A 21087-nucleotide genomic window follows, 5' to 3' on the forward strand; every position below is an offset into this window, starting at 1 on the left:
GGAGTTGTCTGTGCGTGTCTGTGCTTGTCTGTGCTTGTGTGAAGACACACAGTCCTCTCTGTCAAGTCTTAGGCCACCATTAGATTCATTGTTTTAGCAATGCTATAATGATTATTATAATAATAATATTTAAGATAAGATAAGATAAGATAAACTTTTATTGATGATGAATTATTTTATGTGATTAATAGGATGATGATAAATTTGATTATGTGCATGGCCTTACTCCTTCTGGCAGGGGGACTGCCAATGAAAACTAGCCTTTTGGCTACAATTGGGTGCATTTACATATTTTTTTATATATATAAATGTTCATTAATGTACACTGTCCCTCTTGAACAAATAAAGATAAACTAAACTAAACTAAACTAATCCCACAGTGGGGAAAATTCACTGCTACAGCAGCTCAAAAAGATAAGGACAAAAAAACAAAAAAACATATGTATACAACGACAATAAAATAAAAAACTTAAAAAATATAAATAATATTTATAAATATAAATAAATAAATAATAATGTAAAATGTTGTGTACATAGTTCTTGTATTTGCTATTTGTATGACGTTGGTTGCCTACGACTTTTGCACAGTACTGTATATATATTATTAAAAAAAGATAATCTACTGATAGGAAATGAGCTGTTCTTGTGTTTTGTTTACAAAATGTTACTTCGCCTTTAAGCGTGACGCAGCGGTGACGCAGCACGCAGAGGGCGTGGCCGGCCTGTGAAATGTCAGTGCAGGAATGGCGCTCGGCGCGGTATTTTGAACAATCGCCTTTTTTTTCTCCTTCTCCTCGTTTTGTCTCGGAAAAGAAGCTTTGCTCGGCGTCACAAAAACTCTGGGGGTAAGCACCCGATTTACATGAACCTATTCCAAGGGTTCCGCTACACGTTATCCTCCGGTAACGTTAAAGATTGTGTTGTTTTTTTGGGGTAAATGTTGAGAGATTATAATGTAGTGCTAGCTGCTAGCTCAGCAGGGTTAGCAAGCTCAGCAAGTCTGCTAGTACAGTTGTCCGAAGATGAGGACGAGGAGTATGATGATGATTAAAGGTAGATGCAAATGAAGAGGATACTATTATAATAGTATTTAAAGTGTGAGCTAGCTGTCACATTAACCACACACGGCTCAGTTATGTTTTTATAAAGCTAAACGTCTTAAAAAAGTAAACAAAGCTAACTGAGCTCTACGTTTTTATATATTGAGTTGTTTTGATGCACAGCTGCAGCAATAACAACACATTTTATACCTCTTTATACACTGTTACTAAACTATAAACCCACAAAGCCAGCCTATACTCATGTCTAAACATCTATATTATAGCCTACGTGACATTTTGGGGAAACTCATCCTATTCATGTGTTTTTTATTTATTTTATGGGGCTTAAAAATAACATTAGCAGCACTTGCATTATGTTTAAAGTAAGATATGTCATTTATAACACGCTAAGTTGAACAATAGCACCACAATTTAGGCTTTAAATGTCCTTAAATAGATATAAAAGGTGCAGTTGTAAGTTAAAGCCTTAAAAATGCATCGTATACGCGTGTGTGTCTGTTTTATGGGGCTTAAAAATAACATTAGCAACACTTACCTTATGTTTAAAGTAAGATATATCATTTATAACTGTGTGACTTGAACAATAGCACCTACATGTAGGTTATACATGTCGTTTAATAGATATAAAAGGTACAGTTGTAGTAAAGTTAAAGCGTTAAAAATTGCATCATATTCGTGTTGTTTTTATTTATTTATGGGGCTTAAAAATAACCTTAGCAGCACTTGCATTAGTTTTAAAGTAAGATGTAATTTATAACAAGCTGAGTTGAACTATAGCACCATAATTTATGTCGTGAATGTCGTTTAATAGATATAAAAGGTGCAGCTGTAGTAAGTTAAAGCCTTAAAAAATGCTTATATGTTTTGAGAGAGTTAGTTAGGTGGCAGATAATCATCTCCAGCTCATATGTTGTGCACAGTTTTAACCTACATAAAGGTTAATAATGCTAAAACACCCATTCCCCCCTTTAGTGTCTCCTCTCCTCTCTCTGTTTAGCTCAGTGTTAGCCGAGAGGAGCTAACAGAGCTGATGACGAGGTAAAAATGGCGGATCTTTCGAAATCCTACCCTAACCCTGAAATAGTAACACTTCTTTTCCTCTCTCCTTTAAACCAGGACCTCTTCTCTTCTTATAGAGTGGTGTGTGTGATGTTTTAACACCATTTCAAGTGCATTTTCTTAGTGCAATGTGTCGCTGTTTATTATATATAAACGTGTGTGTGTGTTATAGGACGGTGGTGGATAGAGCAGGTAGCTATGAGTGTGTGTAGTAGTTGTAGTAGTGGTAGTGTAGTATGGGGTGGGAAGGGTTCATATATGCGTTTCGGTGGATTAATGTTGAAGCTGCGGCCTAGCTCAGCCGGCATCAGCTGTCAGACTCTGTCAGACTAACCGCTACAAAAAACGTGGCTCCTATGTGTGTATGTGTGCACCCCTCTTTCATTAAATATCACGACTTTTAGGGCCAAAAGGCGTCAAAGCAGGGCTGTGAATACATGCTTACTTGACATCTTCAATAAGGATAGTAAAAGTAAACTCCACCTCAGTATCTCATTATGACTCATATTGTGTATGCTGTGTCCTACACTGTGTACATGCATGGTGTACATGGCGATAGAGTTTAATGTTTTAATGTTAATTGCTAACTCTACATATATATAACCTGTTAATACACACACACACACAGAGATTGGTTATTTACACTCAAACATATATATGATTTATATTTGCATGTCTATATTTGTGTTTATGTTCTGCTTTATTGCACACACATAGTTCTTTAGCTTTTATTATTATGTCAGTATGCATCAAATTGTATTAATATTCTGCTTTATTGCACACACATAGTTTTAATCATGTCAATATCATGCACATAGTCTTTATACTTGTGTATATATATATTGTGCTTTATTGTACACACACAGTTCTTTATTTGATATCAATTGTGCCTCATGTGTACACCCCTCTGTTCATTAAATATCACAACTTTTAGTGCAAAAAAACCCTAATATTCAGGCGTCAAAGTGTGGCTGTGAATACATGGTAACTAGCCATCTTCAATAAGGATAGTAAAAGTAAACATGCAAATGCCACCTCAATATCCCACTCTTACTCATATTGTGTATACTGTGTCCTACACTGTGTACATGCAGATAGAGATTCATGTTTTAATTGCTAACTCTACATATATATAAATTGTTAACACACACACACATAGTTTATTTACACTCAAATATATATATATGATTTATATTTGCATGTCTACATTGGTGTTTGTTCTGTTTTATTGCACACTTATAGTTTTAATCATGTCAGTATGCATGCGCATAGTCTTTATAGTTGTATTTATATTCTACTTTTCTACAAGGCAAGTTTATTTGTATAGCACGTTCATGTCTGTCCTGCGCTGTGTACATGCGTATAGATTTTATTGTTTTAATTGCTAATTGTACAAATATAACCTGTTAATAGACACCCACACACAGACACAGTTTATTTACACTCAAATGTATATTTACATATTTATATTCATATTGGTATTTATATTCTGCTTTATAGCACACACACAGTTCTTTAGTTGTTATCAAACCTGCCTCTTGTGTGCACCCCTCTGTTCATTAAATATAACGACTTTTAGTGCAAAAGCTAATGTTCAGGCTGCTGTGAAGTTATCAAAGAAGGGTTTCTTTCCTGCTGTAAATACATGCTATCTAGCCATCTTCAACAAGGACAGTGAAAGATTGTAAACATGCAAACTCCACCTCAATATCTCATTCATGTTTGTCCTGCACTGTGTACATGCAGATATATTTTATTGTTTTATTTTCTAACTGCACATATACTCTGTTAATACACACACAGTTTAGTTACTCTACATCTATTTATCTAAATTAGTGTTTATATTCTGTTTTATTACACACACATAGTTTTAATCGTCAATATCATGCACAGTCCTGTACTTGTATATACTGCAAGGCAAATGTATTTGTATAGCACATTCCAACAACAAGGCTTTACATAAAACAAAACATGCATGAAAACAATATAAAAGCAACACATGGCAAAATACAAAAAACATTTAAATACCATTAAATGTTAAGTTGTAAATATAATTAAGTAAAATGCGGAACACACAGCTGTTATTATGTCAGTATGCATGCACATCGTCTTTATACTTTTATTTATTTTCTGCACGCACAGTTTTAATCATGTCAGTATGCAGGCACATAGTAAATTACCATCCCTCTCTCTTTCATACACTGTTTGTGTTTATTTGCAGTTTTTCAGGATCATGTTTATTGCCTTTTCTGTCGACATCTGGACCGCATTTAATTCCTTGTTCTCGCTAGTTGGCGAATAAACATGATTCTGATTTTAATTTGGGAGATTTAACTGCTTGTTTTTTTCATGCAAAGCTCTTTGCAAGCAGTCTGCCATCACTGTCTGAAGGATTCTCATCATTATACATGTTTATTAATTTTATTCAGCAACATGTAGTCTCCCTAGTACTTAAGTATTATGATGATGTAGTATGCAGTATTACAGTAAAAGTACTGCAGTATTACAGTAAAAGTACTGCAGTATTATGAGTGATGTAGTATGCAGTATTACAGTAAAAGTACTGCAGTATTATGAGTGATGTAGTATGCAGTATTACAGTAAAAGTACTGCAGTATTATGAGTGATGTAGTGTATGAATGAAACCTTTTTCTTTTCCAGGATCAAAAGAAAGCTGAGACTCTGCCAGCATGGATGTGGTGTCACCAGAGCTCAACAGCCTCCTTCCTGATGAGATCATGGACACCGAGGCCATAGAAGATGTCGCTCAGCCCCAACCCGCCGACGACACGTCAGTCCCCATGGAGACGGACACACCGATGGCCTCGGAAAGTTTGACCCTCTGCTCGGACGCCGCTCCAGCATATCACACTCAGGCTCTGACCGCCTCCACGGACTCCACACACAGCGTCACCGCCGGAGGTCAGCTTCCCATCTCTATTTCGAGCGCGCCGTCGCCTCTTCTCACCCTCAAACCGGCCTTGGCCACATCAACAACAACGACCAAAACCACAGACAGCGTGACGGGGACGAGCATCACCACGAGCGGCTTACAGAAGCTCACGGCTCCCTTCACCATCTCCGCCGCCAACCATCAGATCATTCTCAACAAGGTGGCGTCATCTCAAGCCAGCGAGGCGGCGAAATCTGCCGGCAACGCGCCGCAAGTCATCAAGCATGAAGGACAGAAACTTTTGGTGACGGCGATCGGGAAGTCGGGGCAGCCGATCGTGCTGCAGCTGCCGCACACCGGCAACAAGCCCGGCATCGCACAGACTTCAGGAGACGCCAAATCGCCGACGCCGCAGTTTAAAGTTGTGACCATCGGCGGGAGGTCGGAGCTGAAGCCGGTGGTGGGGAGCGTCGGCAATCAGCTGACCACGTTACAGGCTCAGCAGCTGAAGACTGTGCAGGTAATATTTAGTTATTCTGAATTATTGTGGATAAATGGGATAAGAGCTGCAATGATGAGCCAATTTAAGCATTATATTTATATTAGGGCCTGAACGATACTGGATTCTTGGGACTGTTGCTGATATTAAAGAGTAGGAAAACTTCTGATATTGATACATCAGCCAGTAGTTTTATATGTAAAGAATATTTATATAAACTTACATTTTTTTTGCAATGATCCTTTTAAATGTAGTTATCAAACACAACGATACAGTTTTGTATTGGAGGTCGTGATATTTTCCAAGTTGACAATAAACTTAATTGTATAAACTGACACCAGAGCACTGAAGCAGTAAAACTTCACTTTGAATTCAATAATTATAAATAACTATAACTAACAAAATAACAAAAAAATATATTAAACTTGAATTAAGAAATATGATCAAATATACATAAAAAGCTGCTTATATAACTTTAAAAATATATTTCAGCACATATCGGACAGTATATATACTGATACCTACATATCTGTGATAGACCAATAATATCAGGCTCTTAATTTTGATATCAATTTTTTAAATTTAATAGTTGAAAGTTAAGGAGAAACAGGATTACCAGCAGAGAGAGAGAGAGGGAGATGTAATATATGAAGGTGTTAAATTATTGGTGTAATCCTAAATTACTGTTGCAAATTTTAGCCAATAAAATTATACATGTCGTTTACAATCAGTTTATTAGCTTTTAACTATTTGCAACAAGAAATATGACTGTAGGAGTGTTTTCCATCCACAGATGAGTGTTGAAAGACTAAACATTAAAGTGATGCTCTAAGCTGACTTTAAGGAGGAACATTTGAGAACAGCTGATGGTTGTAAACACATGATTCAGCAGCACAAAACACATGTTAATCTGCTGAGTTTGCTCCCCTGCTGGGTCGGAAGAAACAACTGTTGTTCTTTTAAAGGCTGGCACTAAAGACACTGTCACACATGGGCTTTGTCTGAAATCACTCCTTATTTACCTATTTACCATATAGTGTTCTACATTTACCCTCTTCCATTTTATTTGAGTGTCTGAATGCTGAGTGTGTAAATATCTCCACGATATAGAGCTCTCAAATAGTCCACATTTTAAAGATGTGAAAACTAACGTCACACACTTGATTTTCTGCTCACTATTGAGTAAACTTTATTTATCTAGGGAGCAGTGAATGAGTGAATAAGGGAGTGATTTTGGACACAGTCATAGTTACTTTTAAATTACTGTGATAAACTTTCAGGCACGTTTCACACATGCAGCAACATTGAGGAATATTTCCGTCTTTTGCACCTTTTCATAAATAACATTGCAGAGCTGGAATAGATGAGGCAAAGGACAGTCATGCAACATTTATTCAATTAAAATCAAACAATCATAACAAAAGTTATCCGAAGGCACTTTCCACACAGAGCAGATCGTGACCATACTCTTTAATTTAACCCTTAAACAGGCAACGTGCACAGGGGGTGCATACATATATACAATTTTTTTTATACTTTAATAGGGGCAATGTATCCTGGTGGAGATACAACAAAAAAAATGTTGTGGAAATGTTTACTTAGGTGTAAATGAGATAACTAGTAACATCAAAGTAAATAAAAAGAATAATCTTCACGTCATTTTCCACTGCTGCCTAAGGGTTAATTTAATTTAAAGAGATCCAACGTTATTGATGTCAAAAGCTGTAAAACTAACAGAAGAGGAAGAAGAAGAAGACCGAAAGTGCGTCTACACATTTGAAGTCATGCTTTATTATTTACAGAAACATGACGGACAAGAGCTGCTTTGTCTGGTGTTTTTGTTCTTGTAATGTTTTTAATATTCAACAAGTTTTCAAAGCAAATCAATAACAACAGTATTGATAAGGCAGCTGTAAACAATAGCACAGGATTCAAATAACGTCATCAGAGGAGTCTATTGGTTTGCTCGCTCCATGTAATCCCTTTATGTGCTTATTTATTCCTGCAGTGTTATAGGTTTAATTCCCGTTACAGCTGAACTGGCATTTTCACTTAAATCTTTAAGGTGGGAAATTAGTGGTACAGATTTACCAGAATATGGATCCCTGCTCTCGTTCACACATGATCTCATGATGCAGGAAATACTGAACAGTTCAGTGATAAACCGTATACCGGTAAATCAATCAATCAAACTTTATCTATATAGCAGCTTTCATTCAGGTTAATCACGTTAAAAGTGCTTCACAGGTGATTGACGAGCTGATAATAAGACGAGAACAGAAACTAAGAACAAATTACAAAACAAATATAAGATTGAGACTATTGCACACAAGAGAAAATAAATAAATAAAGTAAAATGAATAAGAAAAATAAATAAGATAAGAGATAAAGTTTATTAAAAGTTAGACTAAAACCAAGTTTAAAAAAAATAATGATAATGATATATTAGCTGATGTTAATTTTATTTCCACAACTCATTACATAAATATTCTCAATAAGCTTTCCTTACATTTGTTGTTCTTTGTGTTTTTTTTAGTCAAGTCAAAACTGTCAAAATCCACTATATATTTTTTTTTACTTTTAATGATTATCTTTAACATTTCTCATCCGAACAACTTCACATTTGGCACAGCACTCCTTTGAGTCTTCAGCAATAAACCCAACAAGTGTGAGGTCAATCAGATGAACAGCTGTAAGACTCTTTCCTTTATAGTGAAGGAGCATAAAAGTAAGAGTGTGTAAAATAAATCTACTAGAAGAAGGATGAATCCAGTAAGTTCAGACAGTTTGGTACACAGATTATAAAGCCGAGCCATGACATTTGAGGTCTGAATCTGCTAAAACTGAGCTGAGTTACCCGAGTCATATCAGAAGATATAGAAAAAAATGCTACCAGTGCATCAACACAACAAAACAAAACAAACACAGAAGAAAGAAAATATTTGTGGCTGTAATTTTCCACTTGGAGTCGAGGGCAACGTTGGTTAGACAATAGAAATTAAAGTGGCATTACAGTTGTGAAAGTGTGAATAAAATTAAAACATTAACGAATAACTGAACATCTCCACAGATCGCGAAGAAAACGCCGACATCCTCAGCTGCACCGATCAAATTCATCATCACGAAAACGGTTAACAGTAAAGGTCTGAGCCCTCAGACGTCAGTGAGTCCCATCATAGCAGGTACGTTAAATTCCCAGTGTATGTCACAACAGTTTTTATTCTCTTTCTGCTGTAATTAAACTACATTTTCTTAAATCCTGTGTCGTCTATTTGCAGGTCGAGTCCTGACCCAGAACTCTCAGGTGATGCCTCCGAGGACCATCACTCTGTCGGAGCCTCACAACACTACGATACAGAGTCTCCCCGGCAAAAAGATCGCCATCTCGCCCCTGAAGACCCCCAGCAAAGTAAAATATACACACTATTACTCAGTTACTAAATAAACATAGATTTTTACCTTTTATGTTAGTTACTGCAACATTATATAACTTCAATACCAACAAGTTTAAGACGTTTTAAAACCAATATTTGACATTTTTAGACCAATATTTGACATTTTTAAACCAATATTACACCCTTTTAAACCAATATTAGACATTTTTAGACCAATATTAGGTGATTTTAGACCAATATTAGCGTATTTATTTTATAAGATGTTATTTCTGCTTATATGTAACATTAAAATAAGATAGTTTATTTCTTTATTAGTCCCACAGTGGGGGAATTTACAGTATTGCAGCAGCAAAGTTGATAGTAAAAATAGAAAGAGCACATGCCTCAAAGTGCTTGGGGGCCTCTTTCATACCATCAGCCATCAGACTGTTCAACCCCAAAGCTCCCAGTACCTCCCACTCCCACTTATGTATTGTATGTTTATTGTTTTATTGTATATATTATGTTGTTTTTTTATCACTTTTTGAAGAATACTGTTGTGCCAATGTTGAATTTCCCCCCTAGCTGGATCAATAAAGTTCCCCTACCTAATAAGAGGAATAAAGAACAATAAATATAAGTGTCGTACACAAGCAGTGCTGAACTTTTAAACATATAAATGAACGTGTGTCACATTTAAGTGCTCACCAAACGAACTCAAACAATGCTGACTAAGTTACTTTTACGGCCAGATAAGCAGCGTCTCTGTGTTTTAACGCTCCGCTGAGTTTTTACATCTGATGTCGGCGGTGACATCGGTGTGCTGGTGGACAGGAAGTGCTGCAAGTATAAACATTTCTAAAGCAGAAAATAGCTTACAAATAGATAATTACATCATCTTACTTTTTTTTTTTACCCCTCTGCTTTTAACAGAGCGCTCTTGGGGACGGAGGAGGTGGGAGATTGGGGGGGTTGAGTTAACCTGTACGCAGGCGCCGACAGTGTTTTTGTAATTACTCGCACTTCCACAAGGGGGAGACAAATATCATGCATTCCAGCTTTAACATTACTGAGCTTTATTTTTTCATGCTTTGATTGAAAACAAATCTTTCCCAACTTTTGGTAAATGTTTAGTTAGTTTAGCTTTTTTTGTGTGCACAATTTAAATAAAAATACACTAAAAATGACAAAGAACAAACAATATACAGAGCAGGAAGAGGCAGAAACCCACCTAAAAAATATTAAAATTTCACACTGTTACAGAAAATATAATGACTGTGATAGCAAACTAATAGTAACAATATAAAATAATATAATATGTAATAACAACAATAATAAACAATAAAAACAGAAAAGCAGATAAAAAAAAACAGTACTTAAATGTTCATTTTAAGCATCTTTTGTAACATTTAAAAGACATAGTTTTTTCCATATGGGGAAAAAGCTATGTATTAGATTGATACCCCTAAATCTTAATATCTATCTATTTTGACTTTTTATAGCAGGAAAAGCAGCAGGTGTAACTAATAAACTTTAAAAATATTACATGTAAGCTGACAAACCTACTCTGCAATGATGTAACGAGTATTTATATTTGTATTTTAGAAGTTAAAATGTCCATCATGAGAGAGGTCTCGTACTTAAATCTGACTATTAAAACTATCTTTAGTCACTTCTGACATAAAAAGCAGTTACATAACAGTAGTTAAATGTACTTATTAAGCGTCTGTTGTAACTGTTTAAAAACAAACCAGGTGAGAGAAACTAATCCATAAATTGATAACGTTAAATCTTATGAAAAAGTTATCTTAGCAAGTGAGAATTTGATGGAAGATGGTTGAAAACATTATGACTTGTTACAGCAGGAAAAGCAGCAGGTGTAACCAACATGAGAGAAGTCCATTATACTTAAATCTGAATGTCAAAACTGTCTTCAGTCTCTGAAACGCAGATTTAATTCTTGATTGTTTGAGAGCTGTGTTTAGAATTTCTACTTCATGTATAAAAACACGTAAAATTACTATCATAGACAGGAGGGAGGCGTAATATTGTTTAAACTAGTGCAGTGCCTGTTGAAAATCTGTTTTTGCGTGTGTTTTTACTGTATTGTTGGTTTGATGTGTTTCAATGCTCATTGTTACAATTACACAACAAAAGTTCACGTTCTGTCTGATATATTTATCTATATCTTTTACATTTCTTATCCAAACAACGTCAAACTTGGCACTGCACTTACTCGAGAGATATGCGAATAACAGACAGACAACTGGACAAACAGATAGACAGACGTTCCTGTCATTTATAGATGAATACGAGATTGACAGCACACATTTTTAGACTTTCTTGGAAGACATTCATAGTGTTGCGCTCGTTTGTACAGTGACAAAAAGGAGATGAAAAGTTCAGAAAAGTTCTATCATTGGCTCCTTTCTCACCTCCGCACAGCTGAACAGTCACATTAAAAGAGTGTGTGTGTGTGTGTTTCTGAAGCTATTAAACCATCCAACACGCCCCTCTGACCGACTATTTACTGACAGTCCCGCTCTCTCCGTGTTCGTCTCTTCCAGGTGACCGTTGTGTCCGTGGCGTCGCCGACCTCCAACGCCTCTCAGAAGTCCGTAGCGTTGCCCGTTAACGTAGCACTCGGCCAGCAGATCCTCACAGTCCAGCAGTCCACATCTGGATCTCCGGTCAAGGTGGCAACGAGCCAGACCGCCGCACAGGTACGATCGAAGCACAGACGAGGAAGCGTCATCACCTTTTGGCTATTTACAGAGAGTAAATGTATAATCTAACTTTTATTTTCCATTGTAACTGTAATTATTAAGATCAGATATTCCCTAATTACATAATTAAAAGCTTTTTGGACAATTCTCTCTCTCTCTCTCTCTCTCTCTTTTATTTTCCATTGTAACTCTAATTATTAAGATCAGATATTCCCTAATTACATAATTAAAAGCTTTTTGGAGACTTCTCAGTAGCAGTTGTATGTGATGGCTGTTAGCTGTGTCTGTTTTATTAAAAGATGTCAAAAGTCTTTGTACAAAAGTTCTGTACTTTTAACACTTTCAGGGTATGAAACCGGTGCAGTCTGTAGCGGTGGGAGGAATGGGCGGCTCCCAGTTCAAGACCATCATCCCTCTGGCCACGCAGCCCAACGTGCAGCAGATTCAGGTCCCAGGAAGCCGCTTCCACTACGTCCGCCTGGTCACAGCGACCACCGCCAGCAGCACGGGACAACCCAGCGGTCCCAGCACCAGCTCCTTACAGACAGGTGACCTCATTAATTAACACATTAACAAATCTTTCTATTGTTATGCTTAACCCTTACATACTGTTCAGGGTCAGATTTTACCCATTTTTACATTTCAGAGCCGTAAAAACACCTTAAATACTTTCAGCCTGACATTCGATGACTTCTCCCAATGTGACTCAGAATAAACAAAAACTACTAATATTTCAACTTCTTGACTCATATTTAATAAAAAATGCAAAAAATACTTAAAATACTAATAATAGATTCATTTAATATAAATATACAAATCATCAATTTCTATATTTAGCTTTTTAATATCTTCTAATTTGCGATCTGGGGCCAAATGTTTGCTCTGGGATGTAATTGCAAAACCTGTTATAAGTGGGCCTACCTTTGTTAAACTACTTAAATTAAATCATGGAAATGGGGTCAAATATTATGGAATAGTTATGGAAAAGTGGTAGAAATGTGTGGGAACCCTGTATTTAAGAGAGTAATTATTCAGGTATACGTGTGAATGGTTTGAATATGAACAGTGTGTGTTTGGGTTAAAGATGTAAAAGTCCTTCAAGCTCTTCTTGGGGAAACTTACGATGTTTTAATCTTGCAGCTAAACCGATGGTGGTGAGTACAGGAGCAGTGAGGATGTCTGTCCCAATCGTCCCGGCACAGACCATTAAACAGGTAACTTTTATAGGCAAGACATGCTTTATTTATATATATATAACAATAATAATGCATTTAATTTATGAAGACACAACACAAACAAAACGTAAAACATGTAAGAAAATACTTAAAAGACAAAAGGATCTATTAAAAAGAAATGTTTTAAGTCAATGATAAGATGATTAAACAATAAAAATTGGAATGAATAAAACATACAATTAAAATGAAAAGAAAACCCAATTATAATAAATAAGAAAACAAAAAGCTAGACTTAAAAAAAGAGCATAAAAAATGAGAGTGCGTCATAAAATATTGATTTGCTTTAAAACTGTTAAAAAGAATCAACAGTGCAAATGAAAGATTAAAATTTAAAGTGCTTTTATAAAATAACTCAATCATAAGCACATGAAAAGAGAAAAGTTTTTACCCTAAATATTCACATTTGGGGCTGATTTCAGTTGTAGATCTCAGAACCTACTGAGTTTATATTCCATTAACATGTTTTATATCCTCTAAACACTTAATATTTACTCAATTAGACATTTTCTGAGCTTTATTAATGGGCTTTACCCCCCCCCAGGTGGTTCCTAAACCTTTAACATCAGCAACACAAGTCGTCACCACCAATCAGACCCAGCAGCGCCTCATCATGCCCGCGACGCCGCTACCGCAGATCCAGCCCAACTTCACCAACCTGCCTCCAGGAACCGTCCTGGCGCCGGCTCCCGGAGGCGGGAACGTTGGCTACGCGGTGGTTCCAGCACAATATGTCACACAGGTTAGTGGTGGTTTTATTTTATATAAGGGTCAATGATGTTTTTATTGTGTCCATGTGGTTTAGTTTAAATTTAAAGGGGTTCAAATGTGAAAATAAACGTATGAATAACACACATTCTTCTTTTTTGTGGATTCAGCATCAAATTTCTGCTTTTAATCCATTTTGAGAGAATATATTAGAGAATTATGGCAAAAATGTCTAAGTGGTGTAACCATAAAAAATTTAAATGTGCTTAAAAACAGTAAATTCTCAATAAAACACCATATCAACTAGTTTGGCATGATCTTACATAAAGGTAATGGAATACAATTGTTCTAAATATTACATTTCATCTGGGGAATCATGGAGATCAGATGTTTTAAATGAAGTCATTATTAGTATAAGTCCACTTAAATACACTGTAGGTGATAAAATATGTAATATTTATCATTCTTTTGTGGTTACACCATTTTCAGGAGCATTCAGTCTTACTTTTGGTTAAAAAATGGTGCAAATGTCATTTCAAATTATATAAAACCAACATTTTAACAAACCTGATGCTGCTTTTAAAACTATTTTTAAACATGTTTTTAATTGCTGATCTTGCCAACCCTTATAATATCCCTGACCCTTATACTCTGGTCTTACATGTTGAGCTTTTCTGATGTTTTCTGGGTTTTTTGTTTCTCTTTGTAGCTCCAGCAGTCGCCGTTCGTGACCCTCGCCAGCAGCTCTGGTTTCCCCCCGTCCACTGGTATCCAGACTCAGGCCAGATTACCGCTCAACGGGTGAGGAGGAATATGAAGATGTTGTTGATTTTTAGTCTTTCCTGTTTAATGTGGGACAGAACAGCCAACTTAAAAACCTTAAGTGCACAAACACTGAGAATACTGAGTAGTTAAACAACGGAAACAAGCAAACAAAAAAGCATATTCATAGATTTTGTATTTCTTAGTGAAGGAGAAGGAAGTTGTTTGAAATTTGTGGTATATTTTATTTTATTTTTTAAACCATATCTGATAAGTTTATTTATATGAACATGTTAAAATAACAAAATATAAAGGGAACAAAATATAAAAAAATAGGAATTACAGCAAAATGACTTTAGATAAACAACAAAATGACCATTCAATGTTTGAAAAGGGTTTAGGATGAAGTAAGGAACGTTTCTAGTCCTACCCCTTTTTTTCTGTTTGTTTTTTTTAAAGGTCTAATAATCAAATCAAGTCCAAAAAAACTCATCTTATCTCATTCAAATCAGATTATTTTGATGCCTTAAAATGTGTCTGGATGTTTAACTCAAATACAAATGAATGAATCATATTTTTAGATTATATTATATTTAAAATACAAACTGAGGTAATCTCTTAAAGTAGGATACACTATGCTTTTAACACACTTATTAACAATGTTTCTGTGGTTTAAATATATTGTTATAATGTCAGATTTCTATGTTAAACATCGATCAAAGGTCCAAAACTTGAGTTATCTCCACTTTTTTCCTCGTGATGATGTCAGATCCGTGTTGTTTGTTGCGAAGGTTGCTCCACAGGTTGTTCATGTTGTCCTCTCGCATATTTCAGATCTAACATGTACAAGACCTCATATAAACATAAAGAAGTGAAATCCTGCTCCTACTGTTTGTTAACATAAGTTACGGAGCAGGTTGAAGTATCCTGAGGAGAAGCTTCCTGAAGCTGCAGAAAGCAACAGTAGAAGATAAATAAAGAGTTTTTTTTAACCTAATAAATCACACAAATACCGTATATTCCAGTTGAGCCACAGAATATAAATATAAACCTGTAAATGTGCATGTCATGTGCTTCTTTTTAAATGTACCAATTAACTGGTTTAACTGTTGTATTTTAATTTTAATCTAAGTAATATTATTCATTTGCACACACAGATTGTCAACGGCAGAATCGACGTCACGACCGAGAAAACCCTGCAACTGCACCAAGTCACAGTGTCTCAAACTGTAAGTATCACTGCAGATTATTATTATTATTTATTCATTTGACTGAAGTGTGTAGATGAAGCTTATCAAGGTGTATTCTGTGTATGCACCTCGAATGTGCCGACATGTGCAATCAAGAACATAACTTCTGCTCTTATTCCTTTATTTATTACTGCCATTTTATTTAGTTCCTTCTTCTTTTGTGTGTGATTAATTTAGGCGTAACTTTTTATTCCTAATAGAGTAGAGAGCTGCGATGCCACCACCTGTTGCACATGTTGGTAGTTTTAATAAGTAAAGCTCTGTTTCTTTCTTTCTTTCTTTCTTTCTTTCTCTCTCTTTTTAGATACTGCGACTGCTTTGCAAACGGAGAGTTCTGCAATAATTGTAACTGTAATAACTGTTTCAATAACCTGGAACATGAAACCGAACGTCTCAAAGCTATAAAGGTAACGTTGGGAAGTTTTTGGAGATATATTGGAGATATTTTTTTATGTGTCAAATCAGATGATTCGAGGTTTAAAATCTGTTTGTTTTTTCAAAGACGTGTTTGGACCGAAATCCAGAAGCCTTCAAACCTAAAATCGGTAAAGGTAAAGAAGGCGAGTCGGACCGGCGACACAGTAAAGGTTGTAACTGCAAACGATCGGGCTGCCTGAAGAACTACTGCGAATGCTACGAGGTACGTTTACCTCTTTCTTTTCTTTTCTCTTCTTTTTGCTTGTCTCTCTTACTCCATGATGTCTATAAATAAAACAGACTTTCTTTGTCACTATTTCTAATGGAGATTGAGGACAAGGAACAAAAAAACATAAGATTATTTACTTTATTTATACATGTGTGTTAGAGTTTAATGACCAAAATATAATAAATAATAACCTGCTTATGTTTTATCTCCTTATTGATTTTTTTATTTTGTCTTTTAATCTCTTTTTTAACCTAGTTTTAGTCTAGCTTTTTAATAAAATCTGTTTTTAAAACTTTTTTTATTCATTTTTCGTTTGTTTTGTCTTTTTTTAACTCTAACTTAAATGGTAAATGGATTGTACTTATATAGCGCCTTTCTAGTCTTTTCGACCACTCAAAGCGCTTTACACTACAACTCACTCACCCCATTCACACACATTCATACACTGATGGCAGGCAGCTACCACGCAGGGTGCCTGCACATCAGGAGGAAGCTAACCATTCACTCGCATTCATACACCGTTGGCACAGCAACGGGAGCAATTAGGGGTTAAGTGTCTTGCCCAAGGACACATCGACATGTAGACATGTAGACATGTAGACTGGAGGAGCCGGGAATCGAACCGCCAATTTTCCAATTGGAGGACGACCGCTCTACCTCCTGAGCCACAGTCGCCCCTTACATTAAACTTTTTTTTCTTTTCTTCTTTCTTCTCGCTTATTCTTTTTATTTTCTCTTTATTTTAACATGTTACCGCTCATTTTACTTTTTTGACTTTTTAAATCTATTTTAACCTAGTTGTTTTTCTTTTAATGAACATTTTCTCTTATTCTCTTTTTTCTATTTATTTATCTTTAAAAAAAACATTTAACATTTTTTATCATTCTTATTTTCTCTTGCATGCATTGATCTCATTTCTTTTTTCTTTTTAATTTGTTTTTGTTCCCTTATCATTTTTATTCCTTTTCTTTACGTTGTCCTTTGTCTACACTTGTAGCACTTTGAACTACATTAAGCTGAATTAAAACTGCTATATAAGTATTGATTGATTGATTGATTGATTGATTGATTGATTAAAAACAACCTGTTAACAATCTTCTCCTCCTTTTTCACCTCCAAGGCGAAGATCATGTGCTCGTCCATCTGTAAGTGCATCGGCTGTAAGAACTTTGAAGAGAGTCCGGAGAGGAAGACGCTGATGCATTTGGCCGACGCGGCGGAAGTGAGAGTCCAGCAGCAGACGGCGGCTAAAACCAAACTGTCGTCGCAGATCTCAGACCTGCTGATGAGGACGACGCCGGTTATTTCAAGTGGAAGTGGGAGGTAATGTTTTTATAACAGGAACCAGAGGAAATCATTTTTAAAGACTTGCTTTTTTAGGAATGAATAGGCTCAAGGCTTTGAGTCTAAAAGTATTGAGAGTAATAGACAAGAGAAAAGACATATCATTTGTTTTATTCCCTCACAGACGATTATCACATGACTCTAAAGCTTTGAGTGTCTTTCAGCTCATTGATTTGTTTTTTTTGAAAAGAGAGTGAATATAAAAATGAAGTAATGGTTGTTCATTGTCACACATCTTCATCTTTCTTTCTACCTAAACATGCATTAATTGATTTATTAAGTGTGTATATGTCATAAAGTTTATATGGCAAACTTGTTTAGCAGACAGTTGCTTCTTTACACTTTATCAACATTATCAGTCATTTCTGATCAATTTAAGTCTTAACATTTATTTTTGCTGTCAACTCCTAAGGGGAAATATCAGGCTCTTTAGCTGCTAAATGCTCCGCTATGTTCACAAGCTAGTGTACAGCTAACTGTGTCTGTTTGCAGTTTGTTTTAATAATAATAACTTTATTGATATAGCACCTTTTTAAAAACACAGCTTTGTAAACTGTGCGCTTTGAGAGACGAAGCAAAAGCAGCACAATACAAAACAAGACACGCAACACGTGAAAAGATGAAGGTAGAGGACAATGAAATACAGTAAGGAGATGATGAAAATATATAGATGAGATAAAGTATAATAAAATGAAATAAAAGACAATAAACAAACAAACTGCTTTTTCTCTGAAAACGACACTATGAGAGTGAATCAAAACATTAAAGTAGCAGTGAGCTGAAACTCACTATAAAGCTCCGTAAAGCTGCATAGTTGCTGATAATTATCTGTCGTTTCATCACGACGAGAATAAACCCATTACTGACATTTGATTGCAGCTGCGTGTAACTGCTCCGTAACTCTCTAAGGCCTTGTTTCCTTTCTCCCCCTCCCCCTCCCCCTCCTCGCAGGCTTCCGTACACGTTCGTGACGAAGGAGGTGCTCGAGGCGACGTGCGAGTGTCTGCTGGAACAGGCGAAGAAGGCGGAGCACGCCCATCAGCCTCAGGTGGAGGCGGAGCGGATGATCCTGGAGGAGTTCGGACACTGCCTCATGAGGATAATCAGCTCGGCGGGGAAAGCCAAAGCGGACTGCGCCTCCATCAACTGCTAAAGCTGAGCGGAGCACGCTGCTACTCTGGTGCTCTGGTTCTCCCCGCCACACACCCTCCTTAAAAAAATAAACCCACCCGCCAACCAGCAACTTATTGCAGGACGTGGGGGGCGAAAAAGAGAGAGAGAGGGAGAGTCATGGATTACTCTGCAACCTCTCTCCTCTCTCTCGCTCGCTCTCTCCTGCAGGGGGGAAACGGGTCGTCTCCTTCATCAGAAGGCAGAACAGAACAATGACCTTCTTCCCCCCTAAAAGGGGAGTAGACGGGGACTCCCCCTCGTGCTGGCCCAGATGGAATAATAAACAGTCATTTGCACTGTTCACCTACTTTTTAAAGTAACTTGAAGGACAGATGGACAGAGCTAGAAATGCCTCTGATAGGAAAATAAAAAACGCCTTCACATTAATGAATTATTCTGGCTGTAAAGGACAGAACAGACTCAGAATAAGGTAGTGCTTAAAAAAAAGGAAGTCTTTCACTTTATTTCACCCCTCTACAAAAGGCTCTATCTTCAAACTTTCAAACGTTTTCTTCCATTTTTTTTCTATTTTTCTTTTCTTTTCTTTCCTAAATTTGAGTTGTTGTATTTTTTGTTATTATTATTTTGTGGGAGGGGGAGAAAAAAAATAAGCCTGTAATTTTTATGTATAATCAGTATATTTGTGCTTTTTTTTTGTTTTGTTTTTTAGTAGATAAAACGGAACCTGTATCTTTTTTTTCTCCTTTTTTCCCCTGTTTTTTTTTTAATATTTATTTTGACATATATTTGTAATCATTGTGATCATCATTGCTAATATTGTGTGGCTTTTTTTTTTTTTTAAATTTTATTTAGTGCTACAAAAACTGTTATTAACCGAGGCTAGGCTAAATCGTTTCTATGAAAATGAGTAGAGGCAAATCCTAGATTTTTTATACACACACACACACACATAATGCATTAGACACACACATATACTACTCAGAAGCTCAGAATAGGGGAGCTACACATTTCTTTATGGAAAACATCCTCTGGTGCTGTAGCTGTAGTGCTCGGGGGTTAATTAATGCTTCTTGTATATTTAAAGCAAACACAACAAAACACCATGAATCTAGAGATAATTGAGACTTATTATAATATATGTGGTGTATTGAAAGTTAGAGGAGATGAAAAAAATCAATGTAAGAACAACGAGAAAAAAAAAGGAAGATTACAGTTAGCTGATCCGTCCAAACGCTGGTCTGACGTCACCCAGGCTGCAACTGACTTTATTATTATTAATTTTATTATTTTGATTCATTTGTGGAGTATTTTCTTGATTTTTGATATAAATTTATCTATAAAATGTGAGAAAAAACCTCCAGATTTCCCCTCAAATTTAAGTTAACATATCAAAAAGTATCAAAATAAATTATTAAATATTATCAAATATCATTTAAAGCTTCAAACTGTCCCTTTCATTTAGGTTAGAGCCATCATTAAAGGTTGCTTATGTGCTCTAAACTAACTTCTTCATGCAGTATTTATAGTAATAGAGTTGCACGCGTTTGTGATTGTCGGACACCGCTGCTCCAATTCTGACGTCACAGAAACATGTGGTGGTGGTGATGGGTGTTTTAGCATTTAGGATGTTAGTTTACACCTGTGATTTTTTTTTTTCTTCTTCTCATTCAAGTCGGAAAGTTTGATATTCACGCTGTGCCGGTTGGAAGGATTTAAAAAAAAAAGAGAAAAGATTCCCATGTGAAGCGTTCACATCATCCGACAACTCAAGAAGTTTATGTGATAACTGAGGGTTTAAATTTGGGTTTAATTCCATTGAACGACAGATTTCTGCTAATGTTAGGCATCCGTTCTGTATTATAAAGTACAAAATATGGCTGGATGATATTAGCAGAATCAAATATCACGATATATTTGACCAAATACCTCTATCGACATTTTGACAATATTGTAAGGACGACTACAAAATATTTATACAATTAGATTTTTGATAAATAATCATCAGTAATGTGGATGTAATGACAAAGTAAATAAAGGCAGATAGTAGAACGGTCTGTTAAGATCAGAAAATTACGTTTTTACTGTAATTCAGCCTTTAAAAGCATTAAAGACGATATCTATAAAATATCATAATATCGATATATCGCCCAGCTCTAGTACAAAATTGAATATATCCCAGTTTCTTAGTCGTAATTCTGACTTGCAGGTTGACGTGAACGCTATTTAAAAGTTGTAAATTCTGAATTATGATCACTCTGATCACAATTTAATGGTCTTCACAGAGTTTGACAATTTGTACTTCAGTTACTGAGTTTCCTTCTTCCAGTCATCTTTTGTTGAATGTTTGCTGTGAATTTGATCGACCTCCTCCTGCTCTGCACTGTTTTAAGATGTGTTTA

The 21087-nt window shown here is 35.9% G+C and overlaps 1 protein-coding gene across 1 annotated transcript; it reads left to right on the top strand.

Moving 5' to 3' along the window:
* The first annotated feature begins 739 nt into the window (after window positions 1-739).
* lin54 (lin-54 DREAM MuvB core complex component) lies at window positions 740-19471 on the top strand. Its single transcript, XM_062434572.1, has 14 exons — window positions 740-845; window positions 4782-5533; window positions 8583-8694; window positions 8791-8921; window positions 11454-11609; window positions 11959-12160; window positions 12753-12826; window positions 13389-13586; window positions 14262-14353; window positions 15472-15543; window positions 15869-15971; window positions 16067-16204; window positions 17331-17533; window positions 18506-19471. The coding sequence occupies exons 2-14, from the start codon at window positions 4811-4813 to the stop codon at window positions 18705-18707; spliced, it is 2406 nt and encodes an 801-aa protein (XP_062290556.1). The 5' UTR covers window positions 740-845; window positions 4782-4810; the 3' UTR covers window positions 18708-19471.
* The last annotated feature ends 1616 nt before the right edge of the window (window positions 19472-21087 follow it).

Source organism: Scomber scombrus, chromosome 15 (assembly GCF_963691925.1).
Source record: "Scomber scombrus chromosome 15, fScoSco1.1, whole genome shotgun sequence".
NCBI lineage: Eukaryota > Metazoa > Chordata > Actinopteri > Scombriformes > Scombridae > Scomber > Scomber scombrus.